Source organism: Marmota marmota, unplaced genomic scaffold (assembly GCF_001458135.2).
Source record: "Marmota marmota marmota unplaced genomic scaffold, marMar, whole genome shotgun sequence".
NCBI lineage: Eukaryota > Metazoa > Chordata > Mammalia > Rodentia > Sciuridae > Marmota > Marmota marmota.
This window is the reverse complement of record NW_025999900.1, coordinates 54,038,652-54,062,912: the sequence shown is the minus strand read 5'-3', so window position 1 is coordinate 54,062,912 and position 24,261 is coordinate 54,038,652. Positions and strand designations below refer to the sequence as shown.

At 38.6% G+C, this 24,261-nt stretch overlaps 2 protein-coding genes and 1 long non-coding RNA gene across 13 annotated transcripts in view; 2 read left to right on the top strand and 1 right to left on the bottom strand.

The window, feature by feature from the left end:
- Positions 1 to 12,673, top strand: part of Ptpn21 (protein tyrosine phosphatase non-receptor type 21) — a 76,471-nt gene extending 63,798 nt beyond the window's left edge. The window contains exons 14-19 of the mRNA XM_048799526.1: positions 7 to 422; positions 3,378 to 3,420; positions 8,330 to 8,458; positions 8,650 to 8,884; positions 9,260 to 9,420; positions 10,276 to 12,673. Coding sequence (XP_048655483.1) covers positions 7 to 422; positions 3,378 to 3,420; positions 8,330 to 8,458; positions 8,650 to 8,884; positions 9,260 to 9,420; positions 10,276 to 10,404 — 1,113 coding nt within the window. The 3' untranslated portion in view covers positions 10,405 to 12,673. The remainder of the gene's footprint in view (positions 1 to 6; positions 423 to 3,377; positions 3,421 to 8,329; positions 8,459 to 8,649; positions 8,885 to 9,259; positions 9,421 to 10,275) is intronic.
- Positions 12,674 to 13,791: 1,118 nt separating this feature from the next.
- Positions 13,792 to 18,928, top strand: LOC125615337. The gene is made up of 2 exons (XR_007345936.1): positions 13,792 to 15,466; positions 15,711 to 18,928. It is a non-coding gene; the product is annotated as an uncharacterized LOC125615337 (long non-coding RNA).
- Positions 18,929 to 23,130: 4,202 nt separating this feature from the next.
- The window catches only part of Spata7 (spermatogenesis associated 7), a 40,757-nt gene continuing 39,626 nt past the window's right edge, over positions 23,131 to 24,261 (bottom strand). For all 11 annotated transcript variants that reach the window (XM_048799136.1, XM_048799138.1, XM_048799145.1 and 8 more), the window contains 2 exons: positions 24,019 to 24,076; positions 23,131 to 23,765 (listed from right to left, as the gene is read on the bottom strand). In XM_048799136.1, coding sequence (XP_048655093.1) covers positions 23,169 to 23,765; positions 24,019 to 24,076 — 655 coding nt within the window. In that variant the 3' untranslated portion in view covers positions 23,131 to 23,168. The remainder of the gene's footprint in view (positions 23,766 to 24,018; positions 24,077 to 24,261) is intronic.

The following is a 24,261-nucleotide window of genomic DNA, read 5'->3' as shown; positions in this document are numbered from 1 at the left end:
CCTGAGCCCCGGCAGCCCGCAGCCTACGCCCACGAGCCGCTGCCCGGCTGCCCCTGTGCGGCGGGCACCCCGCTGCCAGGGCCTCTGCATATTCACGAGCCCAAGCCCCATGGGGCAGAGGCGGAGCAGAGGGCGAGGGAAGGTGGCCACGTCCACGCAACTGTGGAAGCCCGGCGGCCCCGAAGGGACGGGCTACTGACGCCCTCCATGTCGGAGTCTGACCTGACCACATCTGGGCGGTACCGAGCCAGGAGGGACTCTCTGAAGAAGAGGCCGGTGTCAGATCTGCTCTCGGGGAAGAAGAACACCGTGCAAGGGCTCCCGCCCCTGGGGGTAAGCCGCCTTCGAGCAGAGGGAGAACCGGGCCCTGCACCTGCCCTCCACATCTGCCATGTGGCTCCCGCTTATGATGTTTCTTGGCTGTTTTTATTTTAACATCTACCTCCCACCCCATGTTACTTTATTTTTGTCTTATTTAAAACATAGTTGAGTTTATCTGTGGAATTAGTAAAGACTGATTAGAGTTTTAGTGGTTTTGCTAGAAATAATAAATTGGATGCAGTGAGAAGGCTCTTTGGAATGGAAGAATGAAGGAAATGTTTTAGTAATGTGTGAAGGAAAAGGAGGTTAAGATTTCATGACTTTAGCACACCTTGATTTGCTAACTGCGGGTTGAAAATATGGTGAAGTGCTGCAGCACCCCAGGGCTCTCTCTTTTCCATTGCTCAAGTGATGTCTGGGAGAAGCCTACAAGGCTGTTCTCCTAATTCTTAATCAGAAGGTCAGAGTCTGTGAATACAATTTGAATTTCTTGGCCATGAATGGGGAATGGCAGTTTGTTAAGACAAAAATCCCCAGAAGTGTCTTTAAAAGAAAGGTTAAGTGAACTGAGAATTCCTATATTCCTTGTAGAGAATGGCAGCTCTTTGCTGTTCAGTATAAGAAATAAAAATGATTAAGCACTTCTTTATTTGTAACAAAATGTAAAGAAGCCTTGTTAACCTTTTCAGCTGTTCTCAAAGAAATGTGCTGAGCACTGCATCTTTGCTGCCTGTAGTTTACAATAAGCCTATTGTGATACTCATTTTATAGATAAAGAAATAGACACTAAGATATTAAGTAGCTTCTCCAAGGTCATATAACTAGTGACCTGGAATTTTTGTTTTTTAATATTTTTAAATTATACATTCACATAATATATTTATTTTGTTTTTATTTTATTTTTATGTGGTGCTGAGGCTTGAACCCAGTGCCTCACATGTGCGAGGCAAGTGCTTTGCCACTGAGCCACAACCTCAGCCCTAAAACATGGGAATTTTAAACCCATGTTTATATCTATAGCCTCTCTTCTATACTGTTTGGCATGGAGGTATACTGTATATAATATTTTACTGAGTAATAATACTTGCTTGTTGAAGCTTTCTTATTTGTCTGTCCACTGAAACTTTCTGCGTTCTCAACCTTTGACTGAGCATTTGTGACTCAGTCTGTACACTCTAAATCATCTTGTTGCATTACTCTGGCATCCAGCTCCTCATGGCCCACCTTGCTCTCCTCATCCCTGGTATCTGAACCAAGCCAAAGTGATGTGTAAAGTCATTTGCCACCAGGGTCTTGGCAGCAGGGACTCTCCTCCCTCATCTGGGTTAAACTATACACTCAGATCCAGGGTCCATCTCAAGTATGGTTCCAGTCTAGTGTATGAAAGCCTCAAAAATACTACAAACATCTCAGTGGGCAGGAGAAAACTCAAACACTATTATAGTGTTTATGTGAAATAGATCATTATGTATAGACAGAAACTACATAAAAACTACCACAGGTTTAAATGTGTTTTATTTTTATGTGGTGCTAAGGATCGAACCCTTAAATGTGTTTTCTTTTAATTAGTTTGGATTTGAATTTTAAGATTATTTTTAATTTTTCCTGAGGGTACAATCCTTTTTTTTTTCTGTAATGTAAAGTCTAGTGTCTCAAGAGGACCGAGGTTGAGGGTATAGGCTGACTATTGATCTCAGAGCAGGGATAAGGGGTTTCTGTGGTAGCTTCACCCGAGCCCCTGAGCCAACAGGATGGACTCTTCTATTACAGTAAGAGATATCACTCTTTTTATGTGTGGCCCAAGTACTTTCTCCAAATGATATTTGTTTTTTGAGTATAGCCCAGTAGTCAAGCCTAGATTATCCTTGTTATGTTTTAAATGGAGCCTGGCAGTTTCAGCTAAATCGGAGGTCTTTGGTTCTCTTAAAATACAAATTTTCTCTAATTAACTTTTAAGACCTGTAATACTGATAAAATGGTGCAACTGGATTATGCTTTTAGGCTGTCCCCACCACCCCTCCTGCGACCCTTGCATAAGGATTTCACTTCCTCAAAGAAAGTGGATAGCAGTTGTGGTCAAGAGGAAAGAATACCGATCCTAAGCCTTGGGTCTAAGTCTAGGCTTTGCCATTTGTTAGTTTTCTGTTCGGTTGGCTGGACCCTCAAACTTCAGCTTCTGTATCTATAACCCAGGGACAGTGTTTCTGCTTTGCCTATTTGCTTCATAGAATAATGTCCCACTTGAGGTTAGGCATGCAAAATTGCCTTCTGAATTAAATGATTCATCATAACTAATTTCAGTGAGAGATTTTTAAAAATTGTTTTGACACTGATTCCTCAAAGACACAGTTGTGTGAACTTGGGCAAGCTGTTTGTTCTCTCTGTGACTCAGTTTTCTTATTTGTAGATGATGACCCCAGATGAAGTCCTGGCACATCAAAAGTGCCCAGTCAGTAATAACTTATTACTGTGAGGTTGCATCATACATTTTAACTTACTACTAATTTCCCAAAAGTAGAAGAGGCCAGCCTCTTGCTAAATCCTCTGACCCCTTCATGGTAACATGGGATTGCCATTATCTTGCATAATTGTTACAAAAAAATATCAAATAGACTAATGTGAATTAAGGTTAAAAAGGTTTAGTATTTAAAAGCACTAAAATAAATTGCAGACAAGAAGGACCATTTTAGAATTCTGTATCTGTCTGCCTCCACCTCCCAGGACTTGATTATTATCTCAAAGGCAGACTGGTTTGGGTACTTATACATCTACATAAAGATCTTCTCTTTGATGCACCCTTTAGTCTTGTGCAGTGGTTCTCATGTAAAAAAATCACTGTGCAGATCATGCATTTGAAACCATGTACTTGTCCTCTCAGGGCTAATTAAAGGATATTCAAGGCTAGTTTAGACTTTCTTCAAGTCTTTAGAACTAACCTTATAGCCAATTAACTTTATCCAGCCTAGAAGTACTGGAGCCAGCTTATATACTGGCTAACAGGAGCTGACTATGAAGTTTTCAGGAATCTTGTGAGCTAGTTGATATCACATTGGCAGTTTGAAATTGGCAGTGATAGGAGTATTTATACTACAGAAATTGGTAAGTTCAGATCAGAACTTTTTCCTCCAGAGCCAGTTGTTAAACATTACCAGCACACCACTGTTTTCTGCACACATTAGAATCATGAGACTTTAGCCAAAGCAGGACTTTTAATCTGTGTGTCTCTCTGTATCCATCTTTCTGTTTGATGAAGCTTAGAGGGGAAAAGTTGACTTCCTGAAGGATGTTAGTCAGAGGCTGGACTTTAACCCAGGACTCTACCTCTTCCTAGTTCAGATGCCATTCTATGGGAAGCTCATGATCAAATACGAATTACAAAATTAAAAATTATTTCAGTTGCCAGGCATAGTGGTACATGCCTGTAATCCAAGTGACTGGGGAGACTGAGGCAGGAGGCTCAGGAGTTCAAATTTAGCCTCAGCAACTCAGTGAGTCCCTAAGTAACTCTAATATAAGAAAGGGTCGGGGATGTGGCTCTAAGCGTCCCTGGGTTCAATCCCTGGTACAAAAAAAAAAAAAGAATTTGTCTCACTGGGACTCCATTTCGGTTAGGTATTAAATGAGAATAGGGGAATAATAGAAAACATGACTGAAAAAATAATTTGTATCTGGTACAGAAGGATCCTTAAAAGACTAAGTAAGGTTTCTTTGTACAGTTTATCAACCTGTAAGAATTTGGATTTAATTCTGCAGAGAATTTTGCAAAAGAGTGGTATCATTTGAACTGCTTGTTTAGGAATGTTGATAAAGCAGTGGTGTGTTGGAACCATTGTTGTTGCAAAGCCAGGAGGTGGCAAGAATCCATTTGAATGCCATTAGAATGGTTCACACGTAAGATCATGAGGCCTTCAGTTACGCCTATTCATCCTTTAAGACTTTAAGTCTTAATGCCACACCTCTTCCTTGCCACCTTGGGTTAACTCTTCCTTCTAGGTATTTGCATACTATCTTGTGCCTTGTGGTATCACTGTACTTATCCCCATTTTGTTCTTTTTGTATGTCTTCTTTTGTTTGCTCCTCAGTTATGCTTTTAGATCTTTAGGGTAGGTACAGCTATAATACTAGTCTTAAGAATTACCAGTACCTACCAAAGAAACATTTTCTTCCATTTGTTGTTAAGACAAGATGTGACTGCCAAGAATATTTAATAATCTGGATGTATACTGTGCAATAAAATAGTCATGAACTGTATGGGTTATTTAAGTTTAAATGTAGCTTAGTTAAAGTTAAATAAAATTGGGGACTGGGAGTACGTATAATTTAGTGGTAGAGCACTTACCTAGTACATACGAGGCCCTAAGTGTGATCCCCAGCACAGTATGAAAAAGATTACAAATCCAGTGCTCAGTTCTGTGTAACTCAATGCTACTGTATTGGACAGTGCATAAAAAGTCTACGTATAGTGCTAGATTGTAGGAGAGAGGATAGTATTGGGGAACTCATGAACAGGTGTATTTCAGTAATTTATCACGAGTCTTTTTTTTTGTACTGGGATTTGAACCCAGAGGCACTTAACCACTGAACTCTACATCCCAGACGTTTATTTTTTATTTTGAGACAGGGTCTCTCTAAGTTGCTTAGGCCCTGGATAAGTTGCTGAGGCTGGCCTTGAGCTTGCAATCCTCCTACCTAAGCCTCCCAAGTCACTAGGATTAAAGGTGTTCACCACTGCACCTGGCTTTTTTCTCTTTTTGTGAGATGGGATCTTGCTTTGTGGCCCAGCCTGGCCTGGGACTCCTGGGCTGGAGTGATTCTCCTACCTCCACTTACTGATCAACTAGGACTATCATCGTGTGCCACCACACCCAGTTTAATTTTTTTTTAAATATAAATTCTATAAAGTATTCAGAAATTATTTACTAGTAAGCATTAAGACATTTGTTATTTTTAAAAGTTAAAAAGTATTTTATTTAGGGCTGGGGATGTGGCTCAAGTAGTAACGTGCTCGCCTGGCAGTCATGAGGCATTGGGTTTGATCCTCAGCACTATATAAAAATAAAATAAAGATACTGTGTCCACCTAAAACTAAAAAATAAATTTTAAAAAAAGTATTTTGTTTAGATTTTTTTTTTCCTTTTTTCTTTTTATTTTTTTGGTGGTACTGGAGTTTGAACCCAGTGCCTCATGCATGCAAGGCAAGCACTTCACCAACTGAGCTATATCCCCAGTTCCCTTTTGTTTAGATTTTTAAAAATTTGTTTTAATTATTAAAAATTATACATGCCGGGCTGGGGATGTGGCTCAAGCTGTAACACGCTCGCCTGGCATGCACGGGGCGCTAGGTTCAATCCTCAGCACCACATACAAATAAAATAAAGATGTTGTATCCACTGAAAACTAAAAAATAAATATTTAAAAAAAACCTCTCTCTCTCTCTCTTTAAAAAAAANCAGCTGGAGAATCCCATATACCAATGCTAGATAAAAAGTGCTTATCAGAGCCAAAGTGATGCCTAATACTCTTCCTGTAGGAAACCACTCTGTCCTCATGTTGGTAGCAGGGTGTGGGACATGTTATTTGCCTGGCTTTAGAACTTTGTCCTGCTAAATGAAGACTTTTTTCTGGCTCATAAATTCGCACAGAATCTGCTGAATTGCTAGTTTTCACCTCGTCATACACCTGCATTAGCTTTTTTGGGGGGCGCAGGGGCAGAGGGATAGGATCTCACTAACTAAGTTGTACAAACTGGCCCTCAGTTGGGATCTCCTGCCTCAGAGTCCTGAGTCACTGGGATTACAGGCATGTGCCGCCACACCTGGCACTTTGTGTGAGATTTTATGTAACAAATGTGTCTGGGCTTTTGATGGTATTAACAAAAAACATTCACTTCTGTATATTGATCAGATCCATGTTGCACAGTCTACATCAACAGAAACAGAAACTGGGCAAGTCCTCGTTATTTGTTCAACATAGCACTCTTTCTTTGTGACAACAGAGAAAAAGCTGCTAATAAATATAATCTCATATTGTATAAGAAAAACCTTTTACTTCTGGAGGTGCCATCTATTCTCTTTGCAGTCTCCCTGTGATCATTTTTTAAATATCACTTTAAAGAAGCCCTCTTTTTCCTGGAAACAGTATAATGCCATTTAACTAGGGTAATGTTATAAGCATTAAAATGGAAAAAATGATTCATAGCAGGTGGCTGAATAAGACAGATGTTCTTTCTCCTCCATTATTGTACCCTTGTTCATGCTGGCTCGATTCAAATCTTTATTTTGGAAATAGAAATCTCCTTATAGTGAGTGAAATAGTAAGTGTCTGTGGTCAAATGTTGATTTTCTTTCCACATTTTCTTGAGTTTGCAAGTCATATTTGAAAAGAGAGCAATCTGGTACCTAAGGATTTCTGGAGATCTGGCTACATGTATGCTTGTTGGTACCCTTAAAAGGTTTTGAGGAATCTATACACATACCATTGTTGTGTTTTTTTTTTTTTTCCAAGGCTATCATGTACTCAGAAACCAAGCATTTCTTTGGAATAGTTCATCCTGTTTCTGACTGGATGGATAAGAATTGAACAATGTTGTGGGTCTGTAGGTTTATTTTAAAGATCTCTAGCAGCAACCTAAAGAATAGTTGAAAGACTAGGGGTTTCAGAATTGGCCAGCTCAGGGTGATTCCTGATCTGCCACTCACCATTGGCAGGACCTCAGTTGATTCATCTCTAAAAAAAGGAGCGTGATGCCTTTACCCCACAGATTTCCCATTTGACCGCTGTTGCAACCTGTGCCCAGCTGCACGCCAGCCTCCGGGAGGTACTCAGTGAAAGGATGTGGAGCCAGGGCTGTGACTGGCAACCTCAGATGAGTGTGTGTGTGCAGCAGAATTTGCCCAGGATTTTATGTTTAATGCATGCTCAGAAAACTGTTACCATTGTCACAAAACATCAGTCACGTTGGAACAGTGGTGGAGTGCTTGCTAGCACTATGAAGCACTGGGTTCATCCTCAGCACAGCATAAAAATAAGTAAATAAGATAAAAATAGGCTGGGGTTGTGGCTCAGAGGTAGAGCGCTCGCCTAGCATGCGTGAGTCACTGGGTTCCATCCTCAGCACCGCAGAAATATAAAATAAAGATATTGTGTCCACCTATACTAAAAAATATTTTTAAAAAATACATACATATATATCAGTGGAGCTCAGATGTAATCCAGTTTCCCAGACTACAAATCCAGTTATTACTCTGTTATATTAGACTGTACTCAAGGATGTTAGTTTAGAGGTGAGACTACCTTATGTAGGAAGATAGCCTTTTCCCTAGAAATCTCCTTTTTAATTTAGGCTTTTGCTTAATTGTGAATGCTTTTTTCAATGTACTTATTATTATTATTATTTAACCAATACTAGGAATTGAACCCAGAGGCACTACACCACTGAGCTATATCCCTAGACCTTTTTATTTATTCTTTTGAGACGGGTTTCTCTGAGTTGCCCAGGTGGGCCTTGAAATCATGATCCTCCTGTCTCAGCCTCAAGAGTAGCTGAGACTATAGGCATGTATAATGATGCCTGGCAAATTTAGTACTTAATGAGGGAGAATTTTTGCGTACTGTGATGTTGATACTGTTTTTACAAGAGGAACTAAACTATTGCAGCAGTAACAGCTGCTTACTGTTTACTTATTATTTGCCAGGCACTATCTATGTTGACTCAGTCCAAACAGCAACCTTCTGAGGGTAGGCAGTATTTTTATTTTTTAGGTAAGAACAGATTGAGAAATTAGCAAATTGCCCCAGGTCACATAGATGTTGCATGAATTCACTGCACATACCTTATAAAGGTGCCAATAATGGAAGTTGTATTGACTAGAAAAAGATTAACATATAAGCCTTTCATTATTCTGCTGGGGGATCCAGTTCACTTTTTTAGTACTACCATGAACACATACACAGATACGTATGTTATATACACACAGAGTAATTTTTTTTTTAACTTTTTTACTTTCAGGTCTCTGTCAGTGGAATTGAATGGGATTATATTGCCACACAGGGGCCATTACAGAATACCTGTCAGGATTTTTGGCAGATGGTATGGGAACAGGGAATTGCAATTATAGCAATGGTGACAGCAGAAGAGGTAAGTATTCATTTCTCTTAATTGATTTTCTCAGCCTCCAAAGAGCTGTTAATGTGAATTACATGGCTTTCTGACCTTTTTGTGGAAAGGGCAGAGTAGGATTGTAGTTCCGAGTTTTAGTGCTGTCTGGGTGAAGGGCATCTGTGTAGCTATATTTTGTGTCACTCTTTATCTGTGCGTGTCTTTAACAGGAAGGTGGAAGGGAGAAGAGCTTTAGATATTGGCCACGACTTGGTTCCAGGCACAACACTGTCACCTATGGAAGATTTAAGATCACAACCCGGTTCCGCACAGACTCTGGCTGCTATGCCACCACAGGCTTGAAGATGAAGCACCTTCTCACGGGGCAAGAGAGGACAGTGTGGCATCTCCAGTACACAGACTGGCCTGAGCATGGCTGTCCTGAGGACCTCAAGGGATTTTTGTGTAAGTGTCTTGTTCTCAGGACAGCGTTCTCTGGCCAGAAATGAAGATGTGTTTCTGAAATGTTTACTTTGTATTGCCTCGCATAAGCTTTGGACTTCTTTTGGTAGGGAGGTTACCAGGGCTGTTTTTAAAGTATAGTTCGGTGCTGAGTGGAATGCCACACCTGTCTCTTAGTGAGTGTCCTCTATATGTCAGTTGGGGATGAGGAAATTGGAGGTACAAACATTTCTATAGTCCCAGCCAAGGCTTGAGATTGATTCATGGTACTTTATGCTGTATTTATCTGCAGGCTTAGGGAAATTGAATTGGCAGTCTGATAAGCCATAATCCCCAAGTATTTTTCTATTTCATTGATTTTTTTTTTTCCCTCTACAGCATACCTTGAGGAGATCCAATCTGTTCGACGTCATACAAATAGTACAAGTGAACCAAAAAGCCCCAACCCTCCTCTGCTGGTCCACTGCAGTGCTGGGGTAGGAAGAACCGGTGTGGTCATTTTGTCAGAGATCATGATTGCTTGTCTGGAACACAATGAGGTGATGACTTTGTGTTAAGCCCGACTTAACGTGGGGAGAATAATGAATGGGTTGGGAATAAGGCTGGGAAGGAGAAGGGCGTAGTGACCTAATAGCTCCCTGCACCCCCTCACCCCCTTTATACCATTAGGGATTGAACACAGGGCCTCCCACATGCTAAGCAACCACTCTACCACTGATTTACCTCCCCAACCTTTTTACAATTTTATTTTGAGGCAGGGTCTTGTTAAGTTCCCAGGCTGGCCCCAAACTTGTGATCATCCTGCCTGAGCTGAGATTATAGGTGTTTGTCCTGGTGCCTAGCTAATAGTTCTGTTTGAACATATTTCTTGGGACTTTGGTAACCACAAGATGTTATTCAGTGTTCTCTGCAAAAGGCTTTTTCTTCTTAAAAATTCTCAGTACCTTTTAGTATACTAAAGACTGAAACATCATAGAAATAAGTATGGCTGTTTAACTTTGTTTTACACATTTTTTTTCCCTAAATATGAGCTCAGAACTCTGTTTTTCTGCAATACCTGTTAATGTTTCAAGGATACTTAATAGTGGTCATTGATCCCTGAGGGAAATGCTGAGCTGGATACTGATAGCACTTAACACTGTGTTTTTGTTGAATCTTGGTATCTGGTGAAATATAGTGACTTAGGTGTAACCAAAATCAGTGAGGAACACCTAGGGAATGTCTGAGACATAATCTGCATGAATGTTTTATTTGTAGTTGAAACTGATCGAAGACGCTAAGCTAGACGAGAGATTGCCCATCTCCTAACCAGGTTTACGTTATGGCAACAGCTTCCCCTGTGCTTTGTTTCCCCTGGGGAGTACGTTCCCTTCCTCACTGCTGCTCTCCCGCAGGTCCTGGACATCCCAAGAGTGCTGGACATGCTGAGGCAACAGAGAATGATGCTGGTGCAGACCCTCTGCCAGTACACGTTTGTGTACAGAGTTCTCATTCAGTTCCTGAAAAGCTCCAGGCTCATCTAAGCTCCCAGACCTTCTCACGGGGACCCATCATGGGAAGCGTTTACAGCTAAAACAAAGTGCTTGCCTAACTCATACTTTCTCCTGGACACCTGATCGGCACCGAGATCCATCACGACTGGCGGTGCAGTATGAATAGTGGCGTGCATGAGGCTGCAGAGGGGCTGGGACCTGGGAGAGGTGCAGAAGAACAAGGACTCGGTGCTGAGGGTGTTGCCTGGTCTGTCCAGTTTGCAGTACTTGCACACATTTTGGAGATTGTATTTTTTAAACAATTCTCTATTTTACGGAAGCTATGCTGGGCAATTCTGGCAATCATTAAGGCGCATAGATTTCTATCTTGTAGATTTGTATCTTAAACTAGTTTTTGATAATGGAATTTTATGTAATGACTAAAATATTTAGGGGTTTTCTTAGCAAGAAACTGAACTTTCTGTGGGGAAGATCCACAGACTTGAGTGGTTCTTGTATGATTTTGTATTTAAAACCATATTACTACCTTTGTTATTTAAAACAATAACAACAAAACCTTGGGTACTTAATGGGTTGGACACTAAGCCCAAAACTCTAAAGAAAATCTATAAGTGTTATTTTGAAACATAGAAAGCATTTTTATATTCAAAAATTTTTTATCGTAAAAGTTCTATATATTTGTACCTTCTATATTTTCCAAATGAGCTCAACTCATGAAGATACTGCAGTGAGTCAGTTAATGTAAAGGAAAGTTGGAATGAAGGCATATTATTTTAAATGTAAGTGAATCAGATTAACTAATTTTTCAGTATTATTCATAAACCTAAATGAGTTTGATTTTATGGGTAAAAAAATGAAGTGAAAAACAGTTGCATAGGATGGTTTTAAGCACTTTTATGTTAAAGATAAAATCTGAGTTTTAATATATGTGTTGGTTGATATTTGAACAGTAACAATGGACATTGTTTCAAAAAGTGTTCCTAAGGGAAGGATTAAGAGTATGTAGGGTGACTAGGACAAGAGTAAGTGGCATGTGATGGTACAAAAATGCAGTATTATCTATACTCAGACTGAAATGCCAGGGTTTAGAGTAGGAACTGGTGAGGGTGGGCACCCATCCCATACTGTCCCTAGTGAAGTCAAGTCCTGTCACTCTCAATGGCTTACTATTTCCTTGGAGTTGTCCTACCTAAATCTGTATTTTTTTTCCCCACAAATAATTCAGATTTATATTATCATTAAAAGAAGACCTTAAGAGGCTTTCTGTTGGTTTAAAGTAGGGAATTATTATTAATAATTTTACCTCTTCTCCCAAAACCATAGTCCAAACTTGTGGGGCCACCAGAAATTGCTGCAGTGTTCAGAAGGTACTTGAATTGTAGCTCCTTAATCTCCTCACTTCAGTCCTTCGGTCAGTGTTAGGTACTTAGTGCCCTGGCCCTTCCCGTTTCAACACCTCCCACTGGACAGCCAGGCTGAGCTGAAGGGGAGAGTACTGTCCTGGGTTCTGGCTGAAGTGGCCTTATTCAGCTGCTGTTGAGTAGGTGAGGGCAAATCGGTACATTTAGAGTCCTCTCCTTTTCCCTGAGGCTAATTCCTCATAATGGAGAGATCTAAAATGTTAAATCTAGGGTTATTTCCCCTAATTACAATATTTTGGGCATTGTTCTGAATCCCATCTCCCTCCTGAAGTGTTTTACTGTTGTGAACACTGTGTGTCATCAGCCATGAGACAGGACTTCCTACATGAGTGTGCACCAGTCTAACTGATTTATCCAGAAACAGCTACCTACGGGGGACATTCAGAGGGTACTAATGACAGTGGATATTGAAAGTGGACACACTTCTTTCTTAGGAACAAGAGATCAGTTTTAAATCTCAAATTGTTTTAAAAGTTGTGGTTAAAGAATAATAGACTGAAAAGAAAATATTCAGAAAGAGCTTCCCAGATGATTACGTTCCATCTCCCATCTCCATATTGTATAAAAGATGACAATTTTTTTTCCTTCCAATGGTACGTTTTTAAAAAATGCTTCCTGTCAGGCTTACATTTTTGAAGTATCCCATTGACAAGAACAACATATTGTAAAACAAAGATCTAATTAAAGAGTAATATATGATACATTTGTGTTTCTGTCATAATAATTTGATAAATAAATTTCTTAAGAGGGCAAAATTTTATTGTTTAAATCTGTCACTCTTACATCATGTTTGACATTACTTCTAAGAGCCATGTAATTTTAAACTTTTAATTGCAGGTAGCAAATATGAATTTCTGAATAAAAATAAATCTACATTATTGGAGTTTGAAATAATGTGTTTTGAAGAACAAACTCTAGAACCTTGAAATTTCATAGATTTAACAATGTCTAAATGAGGCTTATTACTGTCTGCTGGACCTAACACAAAACTTCATGTATCTTAGTGTCTTTTAGTTCCTTGATAGTATTAGTTTCATATCAGAATAACCAAAATGTACATTTCCACAAAAAGTATGTTTTAAATCACTGTTTCCACTGATAAACTTTAGTATCTCTGGCAGTGGCTTTCCTGATTATCAGGGTTTTTTTGTTGAAATTTTCTAGTTGATAGTTTTGAGCACAGAAAGTGGTCATTTCAGAATGTAATTTGGAATATTAATTATAGTCATTATTAATTATTTTCTTCTGGAACATCTACTGTGAAACATTCAGAAAGTCCTAGAATTTAGTGTTCAAAACCCCATGGCAGGATTAAAACAGAAGGTGAACCTGTAGAAACTTGCAGAAAGAGAAATGTCTAGCCAGAAACACAGGAGGAGGAGCGCAGTGCAGGACTGAGTGAAGCATGGCCAGCTTCGTTTGAAATGGGTTGATATGTTAATGTTCACAATAGTAATAATTGAAATAAATGTAAAATATACCACTATGTTAAACTGGAGGTAGGCTGCAACTTATTAAGAGCAGGTTTATTATTTGAGATTTGCATGAACAGATGGAAACTGGAATTGATTTTATTATAATTTTTCCCCAGTTCTGGGGATTGAACCAAGGGCCCAACACATGCTAGGCCAGTACTCTACCTCTGAGCTGTATCCCCATTCCTTTTTTATCTGAAGACAGGGTCTAAGTTGCCCAGACTGGCTTTGAACTTGCAGACTTCCTGCTTTGGCCTCCCAAGTAGCCAGGATCATAGGCATGTGTCACTGTGCCTAGCTAATTACAAAATCATTTCTGCAGTGCTGGGGATTGAAGTAAATCTTTTTTTTTTTTTTAATATTTATTTTTGTAGTTGGACACAATATCTTTATTTTATTTATTTATTTTTATGTAGTGCTGAGGATGGAACCCCTGGCCTCGCACATGCTAGGCAAGCACTCTACTGCTGAGCCACAACTCTAGCCCTGAAGTAAATCTTTTTAAAATGAGACTTTTGTTGTTGTTGTTCTACACAATATTTTATTTATTTTTATGTGGTGTTGCAGATCGAACCCAGTGTCCTGTACGTGCTAGGCTAGTGCTCTACCACTGAGCCACAACCTCAGCCCTTTAAAATGAGACTTATTTTAAAGGAACTTTCTTGGGTAGAAATTTAAGAGAATTTGCTTTCCAGAAAGAAATTTTTTTCTGAAACAAGCTAAAATAATCTCTTTCCAGTTTGAAGTTTATTAATAACAGGGATAGACATTTTTAAAAGTAGAGGAAATGCTGCATTAAGAATTTGCCTGAGGTCGAGCATAGCAGCACATGTCTGTAACCCCAGCAACTCAGGATGTTGAGACACGAAGATCACAAGTTTGAAGCCAGACTCTACAACTTAGACCCAAAGTAACAGAGTCTCAAACAATAAAAAGCTGAGGATATGGCTCAGTGTTTAAGCCTCGTGGGTTCAATTCCTGGTATTTAAAAAAAAAAAAAAAACTGCTTGAGAAACCATTTCTGAAGCCTTTCAAATTGTTGTAGACAACAGCTAAATTTACCCAACTATTTACAGTTTCTCTTAGAAAATTTGATTTAAATTTTGTGGGTTTTAGGATGGGTGAAATTTAGAAAACATTTGAAGGAATCCACGGGTCATTAAAGTGGCATCATTTTCTGTATATTTCAGGCAGTTTCCAAATAAAAAATTGGCTTTAAAATTTCACTTGTATGTTAAATTGAGAAGTATTACTACTCACCTTTATAAAAATGATACTTTAAGTGGGTATTGACTTTTTGTTTTTTTTTTTTTTTTTCCCTAAAGCTTATTTAATGCACAGGAAGCCTGACAGGTAAACAGTGGTAACTAAATTGCTTTATTCTGTACTGGAAGAATGTGTGGGCAACTTTTCTCCATACCGCACCCTGGTGGCTAGGTCAGAGAATGAATTCTCCCCGTGTCTGCCAGACAGTGATGATGGTGGCTCAGAAAGCTGGCTCAGAAAGTCAGATTGGTAAACGTTTTGTTACGCTGTTAACCCGTGATGTGATGAGTCCTTGCTTCCCTGAATGCTGGAGTCTAACACCAGAGAAGCACGCAGAGGCAAGTGGAGAGTGGAAAGTGGAAGCTTTATTAAAGGACAGCAGGAAAGACCTCCCCCGAGGAAGAAGGGGACCCAAAAGGCGGAATCTGTGGAAGGGGGAGGTCTTCCCTTTTTTATATCTAAGGTCTTCTTTTAGTCCTCCCACATTCCTGTCCTTTGTTTCCCTCCATTCTGCAGTGATAGAATGCAGGTGGGAGTTAGGTGGACTGGAGGAGTAATCTGAGCAGGAAGGGCCTGGGGTGGTTTGATTAGCACCTCTCTGTTTACTGGGAGCTACTTTATTAACAGTTCCTTAGGATGGGTTCCGGGCCATTTCAATTTCCCCAGATGCTGTTCTGGCTTCCTGGACTCCACTCTCGATAATGGTCTCCATTTTCTTTATCTTACTCAATATTAGACCCGATTTACCTAACTACACTAACTACCTATCTTTAAATCTGGCTTCAGTTTCATGGAGAAACTTCACAGAGATGAAGACTTCAGTGTTTTTTTGTAGAAACCTGAGTGATGTGTGGATTGGAACAGAATGGCACTTTGAAGCTAGCAAGAATGCTGCCTATGACTCAGTGGTAGAGTGCTTGCCCGGCATGTGTGAGGCCCTGGGTTCAATCTTCAGCACTTCATATAAATAAATAAAAGATCCATTGACAACTAAAAAATATTAAAAAATAGAAAATGACTGAAATGGGGAAGGGTAAAGAATTGGCAGAATATTCCTCTACCTTTCCTGTTGCAACTTATATATCAGATCCTCCTGCGTTATCACTGCCTTTAAATAGGAAGAGAAAGGGATCCAAGAAGTAAATTTAAGGTCTGAAGCACCTGGCTGAGGGAGTGGTAGTTTCAAGTCAAATACTAGGTCACATACATGTAAAATGATCCACTTGCACATTGTGTTTCCAAAAATGTTAAAATTAGCTATGTATATTTGAAAAATTCGTTTCCAAAAATCTGGAGTAAACATTTTCCAATTTTTGATGGGATAAGAAAACAATGGTATCTATATATGTTCAAGCTTGTACTTATTAATATTAAGTACAACAAAGGAATAATTGTGTTTGAACTTCTAACTGTGGACCTTCTCACATTTTGGCTAATGTTCCAAATTTCTGAAAATTACTTAAATATTTTCATCATTTTTTTTGGAGGGTGGGTACTGGGGATTGAATCCAGAGGCACTTTGCCACTAAGCTACATAATTCAGCCCTTTAAATTTTTTAAACTCTAAAACAGAGTCTTACTAAGTTGCTTAGTGCCTCACTCAGTTGCTGCGACTGACCTCAAACTTGCTATCCTCCTGCCTCAGTTTCCTGAGCTGCTGGGATTCAGGCTTCATCATCATTCTTAAACTTCCATTAAATGACTTTGTGGCCTGTCAGATAAAAGGACCATTTAATATCTACAAAATCCCTTGGTTTTGAGTCCACAGTATGGTGTCCTGTACTGTCTTAGCAGAGCATAAGTAGCATGATACCTCATAAAAACCCTGAACTAGGTAGTTTTTTAAACAATTAAAAAGTGTCTGTAGTACTTAATTTCGGTTGTCATACCTGAGTACTACTGACATGTAAGAGTACATGCATATTTTAAATTTATACTGTAAAAACTTGTTGAAACAAAAACCTGCAGAATTCACTCATAGGAGCAAAATACATATACTGCCAACGAAATTCAGAAGGTTGGATTATTGACTAGGTTAACCAGAAGAATAATCTGTTAGGCTTTAATTTTTGGGGGTAGGTGGACAAGGCTAGTATGGAGTTAATGGCAGCAGATTTTCCATTTCCATCTGTTCATTCATCAGTTGAGAAAAACAAATGAATTGGAACTATAAACTAATCACTCATTTTTTTTAATAAGATGCAAATATCATAGATCAGATTGCTTCCATATGCTGAGAATATGCAAAATTTTTTATCCTGAAAATCAAAGACACCTGAAATTAATGGATCATTGAATGAAACTTTTTGCTATAGTATTTTTTATTAAAATCTCAACCTTAGAATTAAGAGTTCTGGAAGAATTTTGGTATGGTTTTGTATTTTACTGGAACAATACCAGTGCAACACTGATTCAGTCCAACAAACAGGCTGAAAAAAAGTAGATACTCTCTAGTAGCTACAAATTTATTTCTAGAACAGATTTAATAAAAATAAGATTAAAAATAATACAAACTCTCCAAGCCCATGAGAGTCAAACAAAAAGGTAGAAAATATAAGAAAAAAGATAATGATTTGCAACTGTTGGTGGTCAGGCTCTGGTGGTTTTATTCGTATAGTTTGGTCTTTGGGGCACAACAGAAATTGAAAAACCATGTAATTGTGTAGAGATGGTTCTTGAAGGCCTTTTTTTTTTGTTTGTTTTTGTAGTTGTAGATGGACAGAATGCCTTTATTTTATTTTATATGGTGCTAAGTGCCTCTCACATGCTAGGCCACTGAGCTACAGCCCCAGCCCAGCTCTTGATGTTTTTGAAAAAAACCTTCTGTTAATACAATCAGATTAGATCCTCTCCATATTAGATTTTTAAACAATTTTATACTAAAGGGAAACAGCTTTAATTTCTAGTAGAATTATTAAAATTTTTTTATCATTGTACTGGGGATTAAACCCAGGGTCTCACACATGCTAGGCAAAGTACTCTACTTCTGAGCTCCATCCACAGTCCTTTTAATTTTTTTTTATTTATTTATTTTTATTTTGAGACAGGGTCTAAGTTGCCCAGGCTGGCCTTGAACGTACGATCCTCTTGCCTCAGCTTCCCAAGTATCTAGGATCGCAGGTTTGTAACACTGTGCACTTGAGTTATTACTTTACTAATCAGGATACTCAATCTCTAACACATTAAAAATGGGGAAAAATAAAAATATTTGTCAATATCTCAAGCCTTTAAACTCATATATACTAGTCAAACCTTCCTCACTCAAAGAATGATTGGAATGGAGCTGCTGTTTTGCTTTTTACTGTATTCTCAAGTAATTTTTTACATTCAAATATAGATTTTTAAAAATTTGTAAATGTTAAATTATTGCAAGTTAAAAGTATTAGTTTGTTTTGTGTTCTATAGCAGAATACCTGGGCTGTACAATTTATATTTACTTTTTAGGTTTGTGGAGTCTGGGAAGTCCTGGGTTGAGGGTCCCACATCTGGTGAAGGCCTTCTCGCTGCATGATCCCATGGCAGAAGGTGGACGGCAAGAGAGATTAAGGCCGAGTGCGAGAGAGGATTGAACACACTTCTATGGATTGAACCCACTCTTCTAAAAAAAAAATACTTGTCTACTTCGTGTACAACCAGAGAAGTGAAAAATTCTCCATTCGTGTAATGAATCGAAGAGCTTTCTACTGTCATGTATAACTGATTCAAACTTATTAAAAAAAAAACACACATTTGTGTAAGATAATGACATTGATACATTCATAAGGACAGAGCCTTCATGATCCTTTAAGCCCCTCTTAAAGTTCCTCCTCCCTACACTGCCACATAGGGCACTGTTTTCAGCATATGAACTTTGGGAACATATTCAAACTACACCATTAAGTAAATGTTTTCTATGAAGTTACCTCCATGTTTTAATTGATTGTACTTCATAGAGGAAAATATTTACATAACAGTTTCTTTCAGTTCAAATGAAGAAAGAATTATTATCTAAATAGCAAATCTATTTTTAAAAATATAACAGATTAATATGATGATATGCCTAACAAAAACAAAATTTGGAAGAAAATTTTTATGAAACATTTTAGAAAGTTGCTCTATAACTTAAGCAATACACTGGGAGTTCTACTTTTTCAAAATGGTAGTATAGTTGCCTAGTTTACATTGCAATTTTATTTGCTCTTTGTTAATGTAATATTGTATAATCTAGAGCTTAATTCTTATAAACTGTTATTGGTTTATAAAAGTATGTTTAATGAGCAAAAGCTTTAATGGCTGAATGTCATATATGTGAAATGAATATATTATATCTATTTTTGTCATGAAAATAAATATGTGAAGCAAGATGATTTGTGTGTGAACAGTGAATGCAATTAAAGTTACTTTGTTTCCTTTTTTCATTGTAGGTCTCATTGCAATTAGAATTACATTACTTCCATTTCCTCACTGGATTATTTTAAATAATGCAGTAGACAAGAGATGTTTCTTTTAATAATTGCCAATTCCTTATCACATGTCTTCACAATAATCAATGGAGAGAATACCTTGCCAAAAAAGCCAGCTTCACTAATCAGCATATTTATAGTCCAACTAATATACTTGAGGAATAAGTATTTGTCAACAATATCAACTTGCAGCAGGTCAGTGGAGTTCCTCATTTGGCTCTCCCTGTAGTGGAACTTGTGGATATTTGTTGATGGCCGCTTCATTCATCTTTTGGTTGGGTTGTTGCTAGACAACCAGCAATAACATCTGGAATCTTGTTAGAAATGCAAATTCTTGAACTTCACCCCAGATCTTAAGATTTGAATCAGAAGCAATGGGGATGGATCCCAGAACTCTGCCTTAAGTAGTTCTCCAGGGGATTCAGATGCACATTAAATTTGAGAACCACAGCATTAGCAATTTCAAAAGTGAACATTTTCAATATCGATACCAATTTGAGATTCATTACATAGTTAAACTACAAGAAGTTTATTTAGGGAGCGTATTAGGCTAATGACATTGATAGTTGTGGTAGGATGAAGAATGGCACCCCCAAAACGTTCACATCGTAATCCCCTGAATTTGAGAATGTTATCCCACATGGCGAAAGGGACTTTGCAGATGTGATTAAGGATCTTGGGATGGGGAGATGATCCAGGTGGGTTTAGAGTAACAGCAGGTGTCTTTTATTTATTTACGTCCCAGGGATTGGAACCAGGAGTGCTTAATCACTGAGCCACATCCCCAACCCCTTTTGTTTTTTGAGAGGGCTTTGCGAAGTTGCTGAGGCTGACTTTGAACTTGTGATCTTCCTGCCTGTTATGGTTTGAATGTGGGGTGTCCCCCAAAGCTCACATGTAAGACAATGCAAGGAGGTTTGGAGGAGAAATGATTGGGTTATAGCCTTAACCTAATCAGTGAATTAATCCCTGATGTGGCTGGAAGAAGTGCTCATTGGGGGCGTGGCTATGGGGTATATATTTGTATCGGCCAGTGGAGTCATTGCTTCTAGATGACCATGTGAGCTGGCTGCTTCCCTCTGCCACACTCTTCAGCCATGATGTTCTGCCTTACCTGGAGCCCCATGGAATGGAGCCTGTTGTCTATGGATTGAGACCTCTGAAACAGTGAGCCCCCAAATAAACCTTTTCCTCCTTTATAGTTGTTCTGGTTGGGTCCTGAAACAATGCCTCACTGCACCTGCCTGACAAGGGTCTTTTGTGAGGTCTGAAAATACTACACAGCTGGACTGGAAGGTGGAGGAAGAAGCTGGAAAAGGTGAGGAAACAATCTTCTCTAGACCTTCCAAGGACCTTGACTTTAGGACTTCTGATGTCCAGACACTTTTGTTTTAAAAAGTTGTCATAACCTTTTATAGCAAGCAGCTATAGGGAACTGATAACAACTGTATATTCTTCTCAAGAAAAACCTGAAACTTAATTTAAGGATCCTGAAAGGACTAGGTGAATTACGGAAGTTTCATGTCCAGACTGCTAGGTGTTTTGCATCAAAACCAGAATTCCCAAAACAACAAGATTGGCCTTGAAGCTAAATTTTCCTTACCCCAATCTGAAAGTAACTTTTTCCTGGCCTTTGAATTAAACCTATGGATTTGCTACTTCAGGATATGCCATTGGTTACTGCTTCCATAGACTGCTTTTAAAAGGTCTGAGGAAAGTGGCTTGTTAGGGTGGCATCTTCTATCACCGAACCATGAATCAGTTTAGCAGATTGCTTTCCAGCACTACCCCTGCACATGAAGGTTGACTAGGTACTTCTACTTCCAGACATACATTGATTTTAATTTCTATAAACCTTAAGAATTTAAGTTTAAACTTTGGCGTGTTAAACTGAAACCTTTGGCTCTAGTCCAAACTCTTTTAGAACCAAGGCCCAGGATAAAGTAATTCATTTGCAACCATGTAGCTAAAATTTATTCACTTTTGACAAATTATCCTCTTACCCTATAAATGGTGCTCAATGATTTTAAAAATATCTGGCTTTTAAAAGTAAGCCTTCTGGGCATGCGTGTGGTGCGGGGTTCAATCCTCAGCACCACATAAAAATAAAAAAAAAAGATGTTGTGTCCACCGAAAACTAAAAAAAAAAAATTAAAAAATTCTCTTAAAAAAAACTAAACCTTCTGAAGAAAAATGCTAATTTCAATTTTATACCATTTAAAATGTAAGCACATGAGGAAACTTTCATATAACTTAGAAGTTTGCTGCATTCTCCTTTCTACACTAGGAGTTCGTACCTTGAGTGCAAAGAGAACAAGAAATGGCCGTCCTGTTTCCCTATGACCTTGTCTGGACATAACCTCCCCTTAAGCTCAAGCTACCTTCCCCTCCATGAAAGAATGCAAGGTTAAGGCATGGAATTCCAGAGGTGAGAACTGAGAAGGGCTGCAGCAGGGTGAGTGGGGTACCAGACACTGAGGTGGAAATGGGTTGTGCGCTCAGTTAATAACCTGAGTCTGAATCCTGAACACAGTGGTGGCAGTTGCCTTCCCAGGAGTGAGGTGGCCCTGATGTCCCTATACCATTGAACATAGACTTTCATATCTCCAGGGTATTGAGATAGGAATTTAGGATAGAGAGATATACTGAGTCTTAAAGGAAACATCCATGAGCCACTGCGATGCAGAAAGCACAGCTGTAAATCTTGGCCCATGCTCTTGTAAAAACGAGGGAAATATACAATTGCAGAAAAAAATTGTGCATCCATCTCTCTTCCCCTAATGCAGCCCTTCTATAAATATTGGACCCCCAGCCCAAGGCAGGGCTTCTCACTCTTGAGATAGACTGCATTCTCTCTTGAATGGTATCTACTTCCTAAATAAACCTGTCTATGGCTTTGGCTTGTGCTGAAATTTTTTTCTGTCCAGTATGCCAAGAACCCTGCTTGGTCCTGAGCTGAATCCTCCCCTCCTCTGGGAACTCCTTGGACCCTTCTCCAGAGAAATCTCTTCTTCCATGACAGTATGTGCTATCGCTTGGGAAATAATGCCATGGCCAAAGGATGATGAAAGAATAGGATACTAGTTAAAACACAGGCTACTTAGGGGGTCTATTACTACGTTTCTAGAATACTTGGGTTATGAATATTGTTTTACCTTTTTAACCTTCCAGTGCCTAGGTGCCTAGGCCCCAAACTTTGTACATGACATTCAATGTGCAAGTATATTATTTTATTATTTTTTAAAAATGTTTTAGTTGTTAGTGGAACTTTATTTTTATTTATTTATATGAGGTGCTGAGAATCGAACCCAGTGCTTAACACATGCTAGGCAAGTGCCTTACAACTGAGCCACCATCCCAGCCCTAAGTAAATTATTTTAAATAGTTGAAAAGACATAATTAGAGGTGAATCTCCTGAGAAATGTCTTAATAGAATGGATCCATTTATGAAGTAGAGGTAAGGGGAGGGTGTCAGACAGGTCTGATAGAATGTTGGCACTCATAAGAAAACACTGTTCAGGAGCTGGCAGATACTCTAGCTCACTGACAATCAGAAAGGTTCTTTGAGGGCTGGGGTTGTGGCTCAGCGGTAGAGTGATAGCCTTGCATGTGTGAAACCTGGGTTAGATCCTCAGCACCACATAAAAATAAATAAGTGAAATAAAGTATTGTGTCCAACTACAACTAAAAAATGAATATTAAAAAAAAGAAAGGTCCTTTGAGGTGTCTGATATGACAGAAAAGCAAGAAAAAAGAAATCAAAGATACTATAGACAGGGAAAAATATTTTGAAACCCACACCAAATTATAAACCATTTCCCACTGCTTGACAAGACATCTTATGTCTGGGGAAAATATGTTTCTCTTTAAAGCAATTTTAGGAATTGTGGCTGACAAATCCTCAGGTGACCCCAGTCACTCCCAACTTCTGGGGTGTACACCCTTGTATAACTCCCGTACACCTGCTTTAGTTGCTAAATTATGGTAATTCATTATGCAGAATAGAAAGCTAATACAGAAATCTTTTAATGTATTTTTTAATTGGTTGTTCAAAACCTTACAAAGCTCATGACATATCATCTTTCATACATTTGACTCAAGTGGGTTATGAACTCCCATTTTTTACCCCAAAAAGAGAAAAAAGAACAAATATTGGGTTACTGGCATTGAGGAACATTTATTAATGAAGGTCAAACATTCGAAGGGCAGTCTTCAATGCTCATTTCCATGATTTTAAGCACTGATAACTCCTTGTCATGATTACGGTTACCTCTGACACTAGAGAACTGCACAGGCTGGGAGCGTGATGTGCTAAGACAACATAATTCATCTGAAGCATCAACCTTTTCAGTGTCACTATCAACCTTTTCAGTGTCACTATCACCTTCAATGACACACACAGAAGTTTCCAGGTTTATTAAATCGTCTGAAATACTTGGATTGTGTTCATCACAACTTGAAGGTTTAAGATTTGTTTCATCATTCACCTGCTGAATTATAACCCCTTCTGAATACTTTGATTTATAGACCGGTAAGAAAAATTCACCCGATAGAGAGAACATCTCTTTTTCATCCTTTGGTGCAGATGATAACATATCTAAAGCTTTTTGGTATTGTTGGTTTTCCTGTTGAATTACTGAAACATTTTCATTTTTTAATTCATTTTGTTCTGAATTCACAGTCCTAAGGAAATTCAACATATTGCCATTCTTTAGCTGTACTGAATTGTCCTCAGATGTGCAGCCCAAATCTATCTTCAGGCTATGCAGCAGATGTCGCATTTTCCCCTAGTATTAAGAAAATAATAACGTAATTATGAGAGTAATCACATCAGTTAAACGAATCAAATTGAATAACTTTTGTCTGTGAGGCTGCTCATCTCAGCAGGGTTAATGCATTCCTTTCCACTGCCCCTGCTTCACCCACTGCTACCCCCACAAAAAGTGCAAGGGAAAAAATGCTTGGTTTTAATGCATTCTTTGACGGTATAAAAATTTCTGTATTAGAATTATTCTAATGAAGTTCTAAGGAAAGACAAACCTCGTCCAGATGCTGTTTATTTTGTTCTATATGTCGCTCAAACAGTCGTTCTAAAAACCTAAAAATGATAAATAAAAATAAATAAAAATGTTAATGTCTTAAAATGAGAAAATATAAAATAGCCACATAATACCCAAACTACTGAAAGATAGAAAATATATTTTGGAAAATATTGAAGCTAAAGACTAATCCCTCTCTGTTAACACTGTCAAGTTCTCCAGCTTGGAAGCCAGGAAGCCACTC